General features: G+C 36.6%; 1 protein-coding gene across 2 annotated transcripts in view; it reads right to left on the bottom strand.

Moving 5' to 3' along the window:
- Positions 1 to 455: 455 nt before the first annotated feature.
- Positions 456 to 14,111, bottom strand: part of LOC145664516 (uncharacterized) — a 228,240-nt gene continuing 214,584 nt past the window's right edge. For both annotated transcript variants that reach the window (XM_081731252.1, XM_081731251.1), the window contains exon 7: positions 456 to 6,314. In XM_081731252.1, the coding sequence (XP_081587378.1) occupies positions 6,241 to 6,314 (74 nt within the window). In that variant the 3' untranslated portion in view covers positions 456 to 6,240. The remainder of the gene's footprint in view (positions 6,315 to 14,111) is intronic.

The following is a 14,111-nucleotide window of genomic DNA, read 5'->3' as shown; positions in this document are numbered from 1 at the left end:
TTTATAGTTCGAAAATTCCCATTACGGTCAGTTTAGTATGTGTGCTAGTCCTACTATAACGTTTCAAAGTGGACTACGTATCTTGAAAAGTTCTTCTATTATTATCTCCGAACAGCCTAACATAATACAGAAATAATAATTTGTGTGAAAATTTAATAGTTTTATTTATTGTTAATTCGTTCACTGTTTTCATACTAATTGGGCCAGTAGCCCAAATCCAGTAGAATTAATTGCACGACAGGTTTCTTGCACGGAAAATACATAGGTTTCAACCTGGGAAGCTGTTGGAAAGGAGAGGTAGCTCATAATACAAAAAATACAGAGCTTAGAGAGACATGTGGCAGGAATACTAACTGGCTAAACTTAGCTCAGAATACAATGGAATGACGGCGATGAAGCTCCGGATTCTTAAACCATAGCATTATTATAACGAAAACAAAACTACACTTATTTTGATTCATATTTTATTGATATTACTTTGAGCATTATGTTTACATTGGCACGTACTCAAGTATCTAAGTTACATAATTATAATAACATAACATGTTTTAAATTATCTTTTTGTAATTGAGCGATTTTTATAAAATTCACAAACATAATAAGTTACCAGTGTGATGCGCCTACAGAGACATCCATTGCACATGATTATATAACATTTTTTTCTTTTTTAGTTTAGAATACTTGAGAGATCACGGTCTTGGATTCTCTTTTTAATATCCAGTTTGCGTGTTTGTTCCAAGGTTTCAATTCCAACTTATCGTTTTCATCTTCACATAATTGCTTCTTACTTTGTTGAGCCGCAATTTTTGCTACCATAATAGAACAGATTTCAAGATATAACTTGTAATTTATGACTTCCACTTAAATAATAAAAACACACTAAAATTCATTATAAATTATTTCAAAAAAAAATCGAATGGGATAAAAAATCGAATTTAGAGATGAATTATTTAAAGTACCAACCTGTAACAAGAAAATGTCATGTCATGTAACTCATGGAAGTTGTTGTGGGTTCGATACCCACTAGGAATATACGTGTCTTACATTTCTTCATATTAAACTAAGCCTCGATGTACAAAGAAGGTACTAAGTCCACAAACATCAATACGAAGGTCATATCACATATGAACGCTAAGCAACTAAATTATACTTCTTTTCACCACCTCCCACGAAAGATTATAACTAATTACATTATGTTTTTGCTATCATATATGACGCATATTTAACTGTGTGACATGCGATTATTGGATTTTGTATCAGCTAAAGTTTCTTGTTTGTATCAGCTTGTCATGCTTTTCTGGTATTTAAAATTTTAAAATTGACCGTTATCAAATATTTCCCACTATAATATACATAAAATTCACGTATTGCTTCGCTTACATATAATACTAATACTAATAAAATGTTTACTAATAATAATTCCAGTTTCTTGATATTTAGTTGGACCCTCCAGAAAAATAATTTTGTACAATGAGGACACATGCTCTCACACGTAATCGTGACAGTTCAAGGAATTTATGAATGATGCAACACAACTCTAATGTTCCAATTTAATCTTTAAAAAATGCTAGAAAGAACTATGGCCTTCTAATATATCCAAAAATGTATAATGTTCTTTTCATATATATTTTAAAGATCTATTTAACACATGTAATAGAATCATGATATAAATATCTATGATAAATTTATAGTTAGCAATAGAAAGTAATTTTAGAATGAATGACTTGACATGATTCAATGTACTTATATTTTCACACATCTGAATAATTCTCTCTTTAATCGAATAGATTATTTGCATAAGTCATTTGACTATTCTGACAAATGTTCATAATATAAATTATTGTTCATTTGTCATTATTCGAGTATTCAGATAATGAATATTGAATGTTCGAACGAAAAATTGTTCTTATTTCAAGAGCAATAAGTTTAAATCAATAAGTTCTTTACAATTACCATTGTAAAAATAAATGTAAAACGTTATCTATAATCACTAGATACCTGATGTTAGGCAAAATGACTGACTCAATGTAAGAGATGATTGTAAAATGATAAAATGCTAAAAATAATTTATTTAATACACACAGCTGGAAAAAAATTCATGCTTCTTTGCTTAGATTAAGACGTTCGCTACTAACAACGAATAGGATTTTTCTCGATTAACTTGAACACTACGCATGGCTTAATTTCATTTAATAGTTACCTTAGTTACTCAAGATAGATCTCAATGACTATTTCCCTGCTTATTTTCCACGTTTTGATGTCTGAACATCCAGTCTCTGAAGCTATTTGTAAAGATGTTTGTTGGATAATGATCACTGTACTCTAAAGATACTTCTTAGTTATTTTCTATAAATATTATGTAAGAAAATAAAGTATTTCAGATTAAATTCAAACGATTATGCACTGTAGGCTAAGGGAGACGGATGATTAAAGAAAGTGAATGATGATGGAAGAAATGGGAGAATTGGTACAATGAGAATGTGGAAGGAAACGGGATTACCGCGAGGAAACCCAAGAATAGGATAAGATATACTTTTAGAAGATATATATATAGATATAATATATAGATATAGATATAGATATAAGATATAGACATAATTATCGCATACGAGTCTAGAATTTCACTAGCAAAATAGCGTACTAGGTTTTACATCTTACACGAAAATTCTATATATTATGTATTGTATACACTACAAAGCTTAAAGTATTAATTTGAAATATATCCCATCCGAAAAATTAAATAGTTTATGTAATATGTACACTGCATAAATCTTTTACTGCATCGTAACTTGAATATAGAACTTATTTATAGGTTTCATATATATAAATAGAAAGTAATTTTAGACTGATTGAGGTTTGACTGATTATATATATATATAAACTGATTGAGGTTTATTATATATATAAAAAATTGGAACAGAGACTTTTGAATGAACATTTCAATGAATGAACTTCAATGAACATTTATCGTTGGAGTTTGCTCCTTTTTGCAGATTTTATCAGTTTTACAGTTGCCTGAAATACACTATACAATTCTTGTAATTTGGAACTATATTTTTTTCGTATGACATTAATAATAAATTAGCTTAAGTATTTATTTTTAAAGCGATATCTCTAATTGAAAAAAACTTTGTACCACCTTACACATCATTTCATACTCTTCATTCAAATAATCATTCATGACACTAAAAATGTACGAATTTCAATAAATGTTTTTTGAGACGCTAGAAATTATCTTTAAATAGAGCAATTGCATATTAGGATAAAATAGTTAATGATGTTCAAATAAATAAGTAAGTAGTTAATGGACTACAGGACTAAGATTTCACTCAAAGCGCAATTTTGCATGTATTTAAGTTTTCTTTTGCTTTATTTCTACATTGTAGTACAACTTTTCATTCATTACAATATGTATAAATTAAATATCCAACCTGCAGACACTCTATCACATAACATAACGTACAATTAACAAAGTTTAGTATTACTAAATTATAATCAATTATATACTTCATGCAGCAATACCTAAGATACTTAAAGGTATAATAATTATATACACTAATTCATTTCTATGATAAATACAACCATTGTTTTAATAAGTGCCCTGTAACTCATACGTAAAATGTTCATCTTTAGAGTGTAGGTTCGAGTTTAATTATCAACTCACAATTTTTATGTCAAAAATTTAACTTCTTTCATTTCAATCCTACAAAAAATTTTCACGAGGTCTTAAATAAATTTATTACATTTGGACTAACATTGACATCTTTTCTTAAAAAAATCAAACACATATTATAAAAATGATTTGCCTATTTCAATAATAGCTTAATCTTAATAATATTTTGTGAATTGAACACATATTTTCAATGATACAGCACCTACGTAAAAAAGAACTTTTAAAAATTCTTTGTAATATCGTTTCATATTACCTGAATAGGATCATTACTTTCTGTTCTATGTATGTAATTCCTTAATTTCTGTTTCACTTGCATTATTATGCTTAAAACCAGTAACAAATATTACTACCTTGATAGTAGGTATCAAGACTGCGAAAAAAAATCGCAAGTAAAATTGGGATACACCAGTCAAATGTTTATCATAAACAGACAGAATTTGATTTCTAGAAGACGAATTATGAGTAACGGAAGAAGTCACTTTCTAAAGTGAATAAGTCAATTATATCATCTCGAAACGAAACAAAACAAACAATATTCGTAAGTGGTGATGTATCAGATAGGTAAACAAGATATAAACAATGGCAACCCATGTTTTGGCAATTTCAACTGATCGTTTGTAAAACCTGACAATGCAAAGCAAAATATGGTCAAATCGTTAAAAGAAGGTAATTTGCTGACAAATTATGAGAAATATTGATCAATGAAAACCTTTCCTAATACTCAGATTTACATTTTCTGTTACTACATTACCATGGCCGACAAGTTCACCAGTTCGTGCGTGATAAGGAAGTCGCCGTTTCAAATGACCTAGAAAAATTATCTACATGTGGCGTCAAACTACGCCATAAGACTTAATATTATGTGTCTTGTCAATAAGGCAACCAACCGTAAGAAGGATACGTTCATTATACCTCATCTTTTATTTCTAATCGCAATCCTCTTCAATTTAATTCGACTGACCCATGTATAAGGCTCATGGGACATGACCATAATCATAGACATATTCAAACTCTCAGCATGTAAAATATACTGAACGAGATCCACTAAAATTTAGATAAGATACATTTTGAACTTGGAATATGAAGTTCTTAACAAACACATTAACTTCAAATAATGCAATTAGGATTTAGATTGGGGCTGCGTTCATGTAATTTGACATGAGAGCACTGTAGACGTGTAAAAATTCATATATGGACAAAAACAGTGTGATAAGATAATACTGCTATGGCTGCCACCTTAGCTGCGAGTAGTTTACTTGTAGAACCTTACTATTCGCACAGTAATAACGCTAATGTGTCAATTCCGATAGATGAAGAATTCAAGAAGCAAACTAATAGCGATTATAATTTTAAGAATGTATTTTTTAAATTTGAAAATATTTGGCTGTGAGACCAGAAACAGAGTGCAAATAAATTATTCAATAAGAACGTAAATAAATTTCAATATAGTGGAATAACATATGTCTAATAGACATAAATTCAGCGATAATCGTGCAACATTCCGGCAAATTAATGTACTGTATTCAATTGTATAGGTATCATATAACATTCTAAACTCTTTAATAATAACAATCACCATCCTTAACAGTTGTTTCTTGATTATATGAAAATCCGCTTGCAGGCTTCTTCTATGCTCTTAGTTCAAATGGAAACGGAAGATTAAGTGAAGTGGCTAGACACATTTCTATCTGAATGACAATACGACAGTCACCACATTCTCGTATTTGAGGTACAGAGAACCCTTCATCATACTTGTAAATAAACCTTTAAACTCGTTGAAAACTGCAGTGTAGTATTGCTTCATATAATTTATATTGATAGTAAGTTTTTAAAGAAATTCACCCAATAGGAACTGCATTTTATTCTATGAATGTAGTAAAGTATCAGAAGATGCTATGCAACTTCGCTGTAGAACAACTTCAACGGCGTAGATATATTAATTCTACCATATCTAGGCTAAAGAACCAATATTTCACGTTTGACTGTCAGTACAGCAAGTGGTATACCAACACATTTACAGATGATCAGGTCGTCAATAGTGTATTTCCTATAGCCTGCCAATCTCGCTCGCCTGACCTGAATTCCTATTATTTTTGATTGTATTGATAGCTAGAAACTTATAATAATAATAGGAGTAATATGGACGTGAGGTTAATAAATGTAGATTCGTTGCTTCCCAAAGGAGAAAATGTCAATTGTAGAATACGAATCTTACAATATACGAAAGAAGAACGTATTGAAATACAAATGTATGTTATATTTTACAAAAGAAATTAATATTTGTTTCTAAAGAAGAACTTCGAAATGAATATATAAAGTATTTTGTTCTAAAGAAATTAATATTTCAATGTACAAGTGTATCCTAACCAAATTTGAGTGGGTTTCACACAGTACACTTTCCACTAGAGCTCTAAACGTCTATTTAAGAATGTCATTCTGCACATTAATCTTCTAAGGTATTTTAAACTACTTATCTAACACTTTTGTACTGCTGCTTCTATTGCTGTAAACACAAAATAATAATTAAACGCTCAACGTTTCGTAATTATTTAAAATAGTCTGTTTATCTAAACTGTAAATAACTGATTTGTTCTAAGATCTGTTATGGAACTATTTCTTGTGTTGCAAGGTGTCGACGTATCTGAAAATTAAGAAAGAGAATTGTTTATTAAAAATCAAAACAAATAGCATTCTTATGCATTCTGAATATACATGTACATAAAACATTTTAACACATACATACATATGTATACACATATGGTTGTAAAAATAATGAAAATATGTTAAGAAAATACAACTTACATACACATTAATACGCCGTCGAGATAGAATAGAGCAAAAAGGCATTAGTGGTTTCGTGGAAATATTCCCATTCCATCGTACCATCCGTCCCCAGGATGAAGTAGAATATCTATTCCTGATCTGAGCTCTACAACTGACCAGATGGTCAATAATGATGTCTGACTGAGTCAGTGGAGGTGTTGTAGTTCATCCCAAAGTTCATAGAACAGCTTTAACAGCGTAATTGGTGAATCCTCATGGAAAAGTCAGTCATTGGTTGCAAACAAAATATCTGAACCGGAGAACGAACATTGCCACCTAAAATGTCCACATAATCACGGGCATTTTAGCGTCCTACCAGCGTAATCACAGGACCCACTGAATGGCAGGAAATATGGCCTACAGAATCACACAGGCGACACCGTGTTTCCCATGGAGACAGTTCGGAATGTAAGCTTTTTTGAGCCATCACCATACTAAGCACGCCTGTTCTTAGAAATAAGATAAAAGATAACTTATTGGACCATATTTTGAGTTTCCAGTCATCGGTGGTTCACTTTCTATTTTCTTTGTTCCATTTCTAAAGCGTAGTTGGCTGTGGTCAGCAGTTTGGAAATTGCAATCCGTCCGCGGATGTTAAAATTATGTAACTCGTGTTGGATTCTGACTGCTCCTGGTCCTTAATAAGCCATCGTCGTCCCAAGTCTGTGCTGAGAAAGGGGAAAGATTCCCCTTCTGTCGCAGCTAAACTCGCACAGCATTCCAGGTCTCAATATCGTGAGGGGGAGATTGGAACTCGGGAAGTGCGTGGAAACATGTTATGGCCAGATTTCCTGACTGCTGCCTCTTCATGACACTCAGTTGGCTAGTCTAGACAACAACCTACCGGAGAATGAAAGCTTCAACCGGATCTTTAAATGGCGACTAATTCGTGCCATTAGATTTGGAAGGGTACGTGGACTTCGTCACGGACTCATCAAGGTAGATAGTCCGAACTGTCGTCCCTATCGGCGAAGGTGAGAGCTCACACTCTACCTCCAAAATGGGCAACTTTACATACTTTTGGTCCGGAAGGTAAGACTACGTGGTACTCAATACGTATGAAAGAGGGCTAGTGGTGCCCAGTGAGGAGGATCCATGCCCTACATTGAGGAAAAAATTGTAGGTGGCGTACTTAAAAAGGTGGGTTACATGCATAGTTCCTGTAGTTTTTGAACTTAACGTACAGCAAATGTATAACTGAAAACGCATGTTTTATAATACTTTCTGTATAAGTGTTCCATCTATACTTACTTTCCGTATGAAACAATATAAGCGGTCAGGATCTCACATACAAATGGACGTATATAACATATAGCTGACGAAGGTAACTTAAGTATATGCATGATATACGGAAGACTGTTAGGTGCCAGATATCTTGCAACGGCATGATGTAACATATGGATAACGTATACTCCATACTGATTTCTGTAGTAAACAAGAGGATTCCATATATTTGTACAATATGCCGCTGTCGAGAGAACGGATTTTTCCCAGTGTACCAGAACGATGATGTGGTACAGTCCTCAATGATGTTTAGTTCGTGGTCTTGCGTGCGGAATGGGATACTAGTATACTAACGCACTCTCGTACCTCAAGAGTAAAAGAGGTAGTGGGACAAATCCTTCGTCCCAGGTTTTATTTCTTTACTCGATGCAGGATCCACGATCCTACCAGGGCAGCCGGCGCTCCCAAATGGCTATTGTTTTTAAAGGGAGACAGTCTACATCATCCATTGGGTCTGGCAATATTCGGTGTACTTCTACTGTAAATAGAGTAAGTTCCGTATTCCTTGAACGACCCTACCGAGGGAGGATATGATGGTTACATGTGGTGGCTTACCCAAGTGGTGGCTTACATGTATCATTGGGGTACATGAATTTGATGTATCATTTGCACCTATTCTCATTTGAAAAACCGAAAGTTGAATTTAACATAGCGGATCCAAGTAACTATTCACACTTGGTTGGTTGTTTAGTTGGATGAATGAAGTTTGCTATCCTTATTCAACACTGAAACCATATATGATGTGTATCTACAGTTTAAAGTGGAATCAGAACCATCGTAATTCTTTCAAATTTCAAAGTCTCACCATCGGGATCGAACACGAAACCCCGATCCCTACGGCTAGCTTGGAGCAGATAAGCGCGCTATCTACCGTACCAATGAGGTAGGCTCTTTGCAGCTGGGAATGTACAATAAAATTCTAGAATATTCTGCTGTAAAAATAAGTGCAAACCCCTGTTCTATATTCAATATTAAAACCACAAAAGACATTGGGCAGAAACACTGAAAAATAATCTGTGGGATTCATGAGAGACAAAATGGCTGAATAGGGTTCATGAAAGAAAAAAATGGATGAAAACAAACGACAAACTGGTAAAACTTGTGAGAATATTCTCTTTGCAACCATTACTTCATAACAATATAAGTGTCAGAAAGTAAGTGGAGACTGTAACTCTGCATAGACAACTCTCATGTTATACTACAAGGTGAGTAACTACCGCTATGCATAGAGTGACTTATTGTCCACCCTGTATCCAGCAGCTCTCTATATTCTTCTTACATTCTGACCTTAATCCAATTACAGTAATCGTCTGCTCTTGCACATTCCGCAGACTTTAAACTCTGAGCTCTGTAGAAATAAACGATGTGTAGGTGTGAACTTTATAACGTATACATGAGTTTCCTGATAAGGAATTCCCGACACGACAAAAAGATGGTAATTAATATGCTGTCAATTTAGCCATGTTATTGCTAAATTTAGTCATTCTTAGCAGCGTGCTTGGTTCCGGATTCAATTCCTGGAAGGCACTGACAAGCAGAGGGTACTACATCAGAACTCGAGTTGCCCAATAAGTTATATATTCTTAAAGAGCATCACGTAGTTAATTACCAAGGTATTAGCTACAGTCCGTCAATATGGGAAAAGTGATGGGACATCAAAGATAACATGGGAGTCTATGGCAAACACCAGATTAGGGCTCCACAGGTAGCAACTAGATGGCGCTAGATGGAGTGTATGGCAAACACAAGCAGAGAGCGCCACAAATAGCAACTAAATGGCATTATCATCTGCAATGAATAACGAAATTAAGTATTGCTGTCATTTGGGTGGAGATGGATCTGGCAGCAGTCATTGGCGCTCTCATTAAGAAATTCGGAACAACTGATCGAGCTATGAATGCGAAAGAAAAGGCTGACTGTTTTCAAGGAGATGGAGGAAATCCTGTCTGGAGACTGTTAGGACTCAGGGATTTGACATCACAAGCCCAGATACTGCGTGTCACGATGATTCGGATTTAGATAACGAGGATGAAAGTTTAAATGGAATACAATTACGAACATCGGTAGGATCGCAGGTCACTCCTCTGAAACCAGCAGAGAGCCGTGAATCTTCGTACGACGAAGAATCCCCGAGTAAGTTGACAAACACGGCGGATGAGAGAGTCGGCAACGATTACAAGAGGCAAGCGTACTAGTTCATGATGCACAAAACCGGTGAAAGGCGAGCAAAGCCGGCCAAAATAAGCAGTGTTTTATGTCAGTTCCGACGCCTTTCCTAAACATTGTTTTACGCATTCATTAAACAGGTAGGTCTGACAAAACAGCCAGACATAAACAAAGCACTGCTGGCCAAATTCCAGGAAATTGTAAATAGTTGTACCATTATTCATGACAGGACTCTCCGAATCTGGGAAATGGAAGCCACACGACTGATCGATCCAGACAACAAGATGAACTTTAAGGCTTCACAGTCCTGGGTCAAAAAGTTTAAGCGCAGGAAAAAGATTGTCAGCCGTACAATGACATCATGGACATAAAGTCAGTCGGGCAAGTCGTACCAGTGGGGAGCAGCTGAAAGCCAAAGCCGATGCGTTCATTTCCAGTGTCCGGGCACAGATGGAGGGGTTGCATTTATTACCAGGTAATCTCATAAACGCAGATCAGAGCCGGTTCAAAACTGAGTTCCACAGTAACCGAACATTGCGTGCACAAGGAATCACTCCTGTCCGAGTGGTTGTGGGGTCAGTTGCCTATACCAGCCATTCATATATTATCATTCCAGTCATCACTGTTGATGAGGAAATTCTTACGCCAATGTCCGAAGGAAATGGTAAATTTCCCAACAATAAGCCCCTGACCCGCTTAACATCAGATCCTTTGCCGCTATGACAGTGAATATGTCGAAAGCGCAGCTTGCGGAGTTTTTCGACAAAGTGTTCTGGAGTACCATTCCAAAACAAGGGAGAGCATCTAGCTCTTGCTGGATTAGTGGACCCCAAACAAAGACAAGTAGTTTTCCGACAAGTTTGTTCCTGAGAATGTCACATGTACAAAGAAATTGAACACGGCTGGATGCACAGGATTAGTGCAGCCCCTGGACGTATTCTTTTTCCGTCCTTATAAGAACTTTGTCAAGTTCGTCACTGACTTAATCGTACTTTCCTAGAAAACGAACATCTGTACCGAGATAAGTTCATGAACATCCAATCGTTTACGCTATATCAACTCTGTGCTTCGCTGTTCCGATGGTTCGATTTGCTTTCTAAAAAGCGAGATACCTGGATATCGAACTGGAAGCTTTTCATACACCCATTCAGTACTGCTTCGACTCCATTACCCCTGAATTGTGTTATCACTGCGAGTTGATGGCCATTGTAAGATGTGTACATTGTGCAAACTGCTTTTGTTTGGATCGTTCGATCCTTTCTGCTCTCCACATCAACTGTGTGGCTTGAACATGTCATTTGAATCATTATCTCACCTTCCCAAAGACATAGGAGAGACGGGAGAAACGCTTCCTTTCTTGTGTTTGAAATAGACCCTCATGTAATCTTTGAAGTCCCATCACTTTTCCCCATTGGCGAAATGCAGCTAATAACTTGGTAATTAATTAACTACTTGATGCTCTTTAAGAATATATAACTCTTATTGCTCAACTCAAGTCCTGACATCATACCCTCCGCTGGTGAGTTTCCAATATTGTCCTGGCATTATGAAGTCAGTCCTTGCTCAATCAAGAGGTGGTGGACTCTAGTCTAGAAAACCATTAATAGCGGGGTCTAGAAACCGACGTGGGAGTCCCAAATATAATCATGCAATTTAGCTGACCATAAGCCTTCATGAGTTGTAAAGCCAGTGAGTTTGGTTTAGGTTACCCATTAAATATTTAGTTCAGCTCTTAGTTATTATTATGACTAATTCTGCTACGATTTCTAGTCATTTGTCAGGAGCTGTATCTCTTTGACAATCAATAACTATTTAAATACTAGTTTATACTTTTCGCCCCTAAAAGTTCTACTTGTAGCAGTTTATTATTTAATCACAAGGTATGGTAGCATGTGCATTTTCCAGCTTAGACGTCATGGATTGCTTGTGCATTATTCCAGCTTAGATGTCATGGAAAGTCGGAAACGAAGACTACGGATACTGAAGGCAATTTCAGTGTAGGTAATCTGCATGCAGTTGCATAACTATAAGGCCTCTAGTCTGCTGAATCGTAAAAATTGTAGTACATGTCAAAATAAATTCTGGTACATATAAAGAAAGATTTTTTTTGTCAGCCCCACCTTAACAGAGATTCCAGCTACCACACTATGTACATTCAATACTGTATAGTTACAGATGGTGATCAGAAAAATGGAAACACCTGAACGAAATTGCAACTTACCAGATTAATATGGTATCGGGCAACCTTTCGCCTTCAGAACAGCCTTGATGCGACGTGGGATGGAGGCATAGAGTTCGTGAATGGTAGCAAGTGGAATTTTACACCATTCCTCGTGAAGGGCATCGGCAAGTTCTGCGAGAGAGGATGGAGATGGAAATCGTCGCCGGAGTCGTGTTTCCAAGTCGGACCACAGATGTTCAATTGTGTTGAGATCTGGGGATTGGGCGGGCCAGGGGAGGTGTTGAACTTCATCCCGATGTTCCTCAAACCACGCTGCAACAACACCAGCTGTGTGAATGGGTGCATTATCATCCTGGAAGATGGCGTCATTGTCCGGGAACAACATCCAGACCATAGGATGCAAGTGGTCTCCTAAAATTGCGACATAATCGTTGGCAGTGATTCGTCCGCTAAATGTGACCACATGACCCAATGAAAACCATGATATGACGGCCCACAGCATCACCGAGCCGCCGCCATGTTTCACAGTTGGGTGGAGACACTGCAGATCATAAGCTTCTTTGGGCGTTCTCCACACATAAACACGGCCCGTGGTTGGGAATAGGGTGAAGGATGACTCATTCGACCATATCACACGTTTCGAGTCCTCAACGGTCCAAGTTGCATGGTCGCTGCACCATTTGCGGCGTGCGAAAGCGTTATGGTCTCTGATGAGCGGTTTGGCCCGTGCAACACGACTCCGTAAATTCATGTCATGTAATTCGCGGCGGACTGTGATTGTCGAAACAGGGTGGGGGAGGTGCTGATTGAGTTCCTCCGTCACTTGCTCCGCAGTGGCACGACGGTTCTGCGTGACAATGCGCTTTAATACCCGGCGTGACCTGTCACTCATGATTTTCTTTCGCCCACTGTTCCGCTTCCCCGATGTGGATTTCCCGTGTGTTGTGTAGGCCGTTATCACCTTCGACACTGTCCCACGCGACACACCTAACACAGTAGCCACTGCCGTCACACTCACTCCACATAACCGCGCACCAACAATTTGCCCTCTTTGAAAATCTGAGAGGTTTCCCATTTTACACCACCTCCGTCTGCTGCAGCCACTGGACACTGCTGTTCCACTGCGCCTGACGTAGTATGGAGACCGATCTAACACACCACCATCAGTGGTCCGGCGCTGCGGGCGCCACGACACCATTGCCAACCCATACATCTGACGTGTTGCCAACTACAGGTGTTTCCATTTTTCTGATCACCATCTGTATGTGTGCATTCATTATTTTGTTTCTATTTTCGGCTTAGATTGTATGATGAGATCCATTCATGTGTAACATTCTAAATGTTTTAATTTTTTTGACTGATGTGTAAAACTGCAGAAAAACATAGCATAACCTTAAAGCCAAACCCCAATTGGCTTAATTTTGTGTACATAATTTACTTTAACTGATGAGTTTTAAAAATCTTGCTCTTTTAATTTTAGTCTTGTGATTTAGCGTGTTTTTCTTTAAATGAATTGGCAACTCTATTCGTTGCTATGTTCATGCAACTTTATTTTTATTTTATTTTATTTTATTTATTTATTTATTGTTGACGGATCGTGAGGTTTATTCGTAATTTTACGCAAAAATATGGGTTGCCCAATTAAATAACTAAAACACAGCGATGGTTACGATGAAAATTTTTACAGATCTGATGATTCGGAAGACTCGTCACCGCGTGAAAAAAAGGGACTGCTCTAGTTCCTCCATTATGGCAACTGGTGTGTGAACAAAACAAAAAAGTAAATTCGGCGTAAACATTTCGAGTTCTAGACACGAGTCTGAAAATAGTTTCCTACTTACTAGGTGGGAAGAGAAGGACACTAAAAGACATTTGTGGAGCTACAAGAGACCTATGTGGCCAGGCCCTCTACTCAAAAACTTGGTCTTCCTAGTGGCTCCCATACTCAGTTATGGCCATAATGCTACAAACTAAAATATTGAA

Source organism: Thermobia domestica, chromosome 11 (assembly GCF_964235325.1).
Source record: "Thermobia domestica chromosome 11, izTheDome1.hap1.1, whole genome shotgun sequence".
NCBI classification, from domain to species: Eukaryota; Metazoa; Arthropoda; class Insecta; order Zygentoma; family Lepismatidae; genus Thermobia; species Thermobia domestica.
The sequence above is the reverse complement of the archived record's forward strand: the minus strand, read 5'-3'. Positions and strand labels throughout refer to the sequence as shown.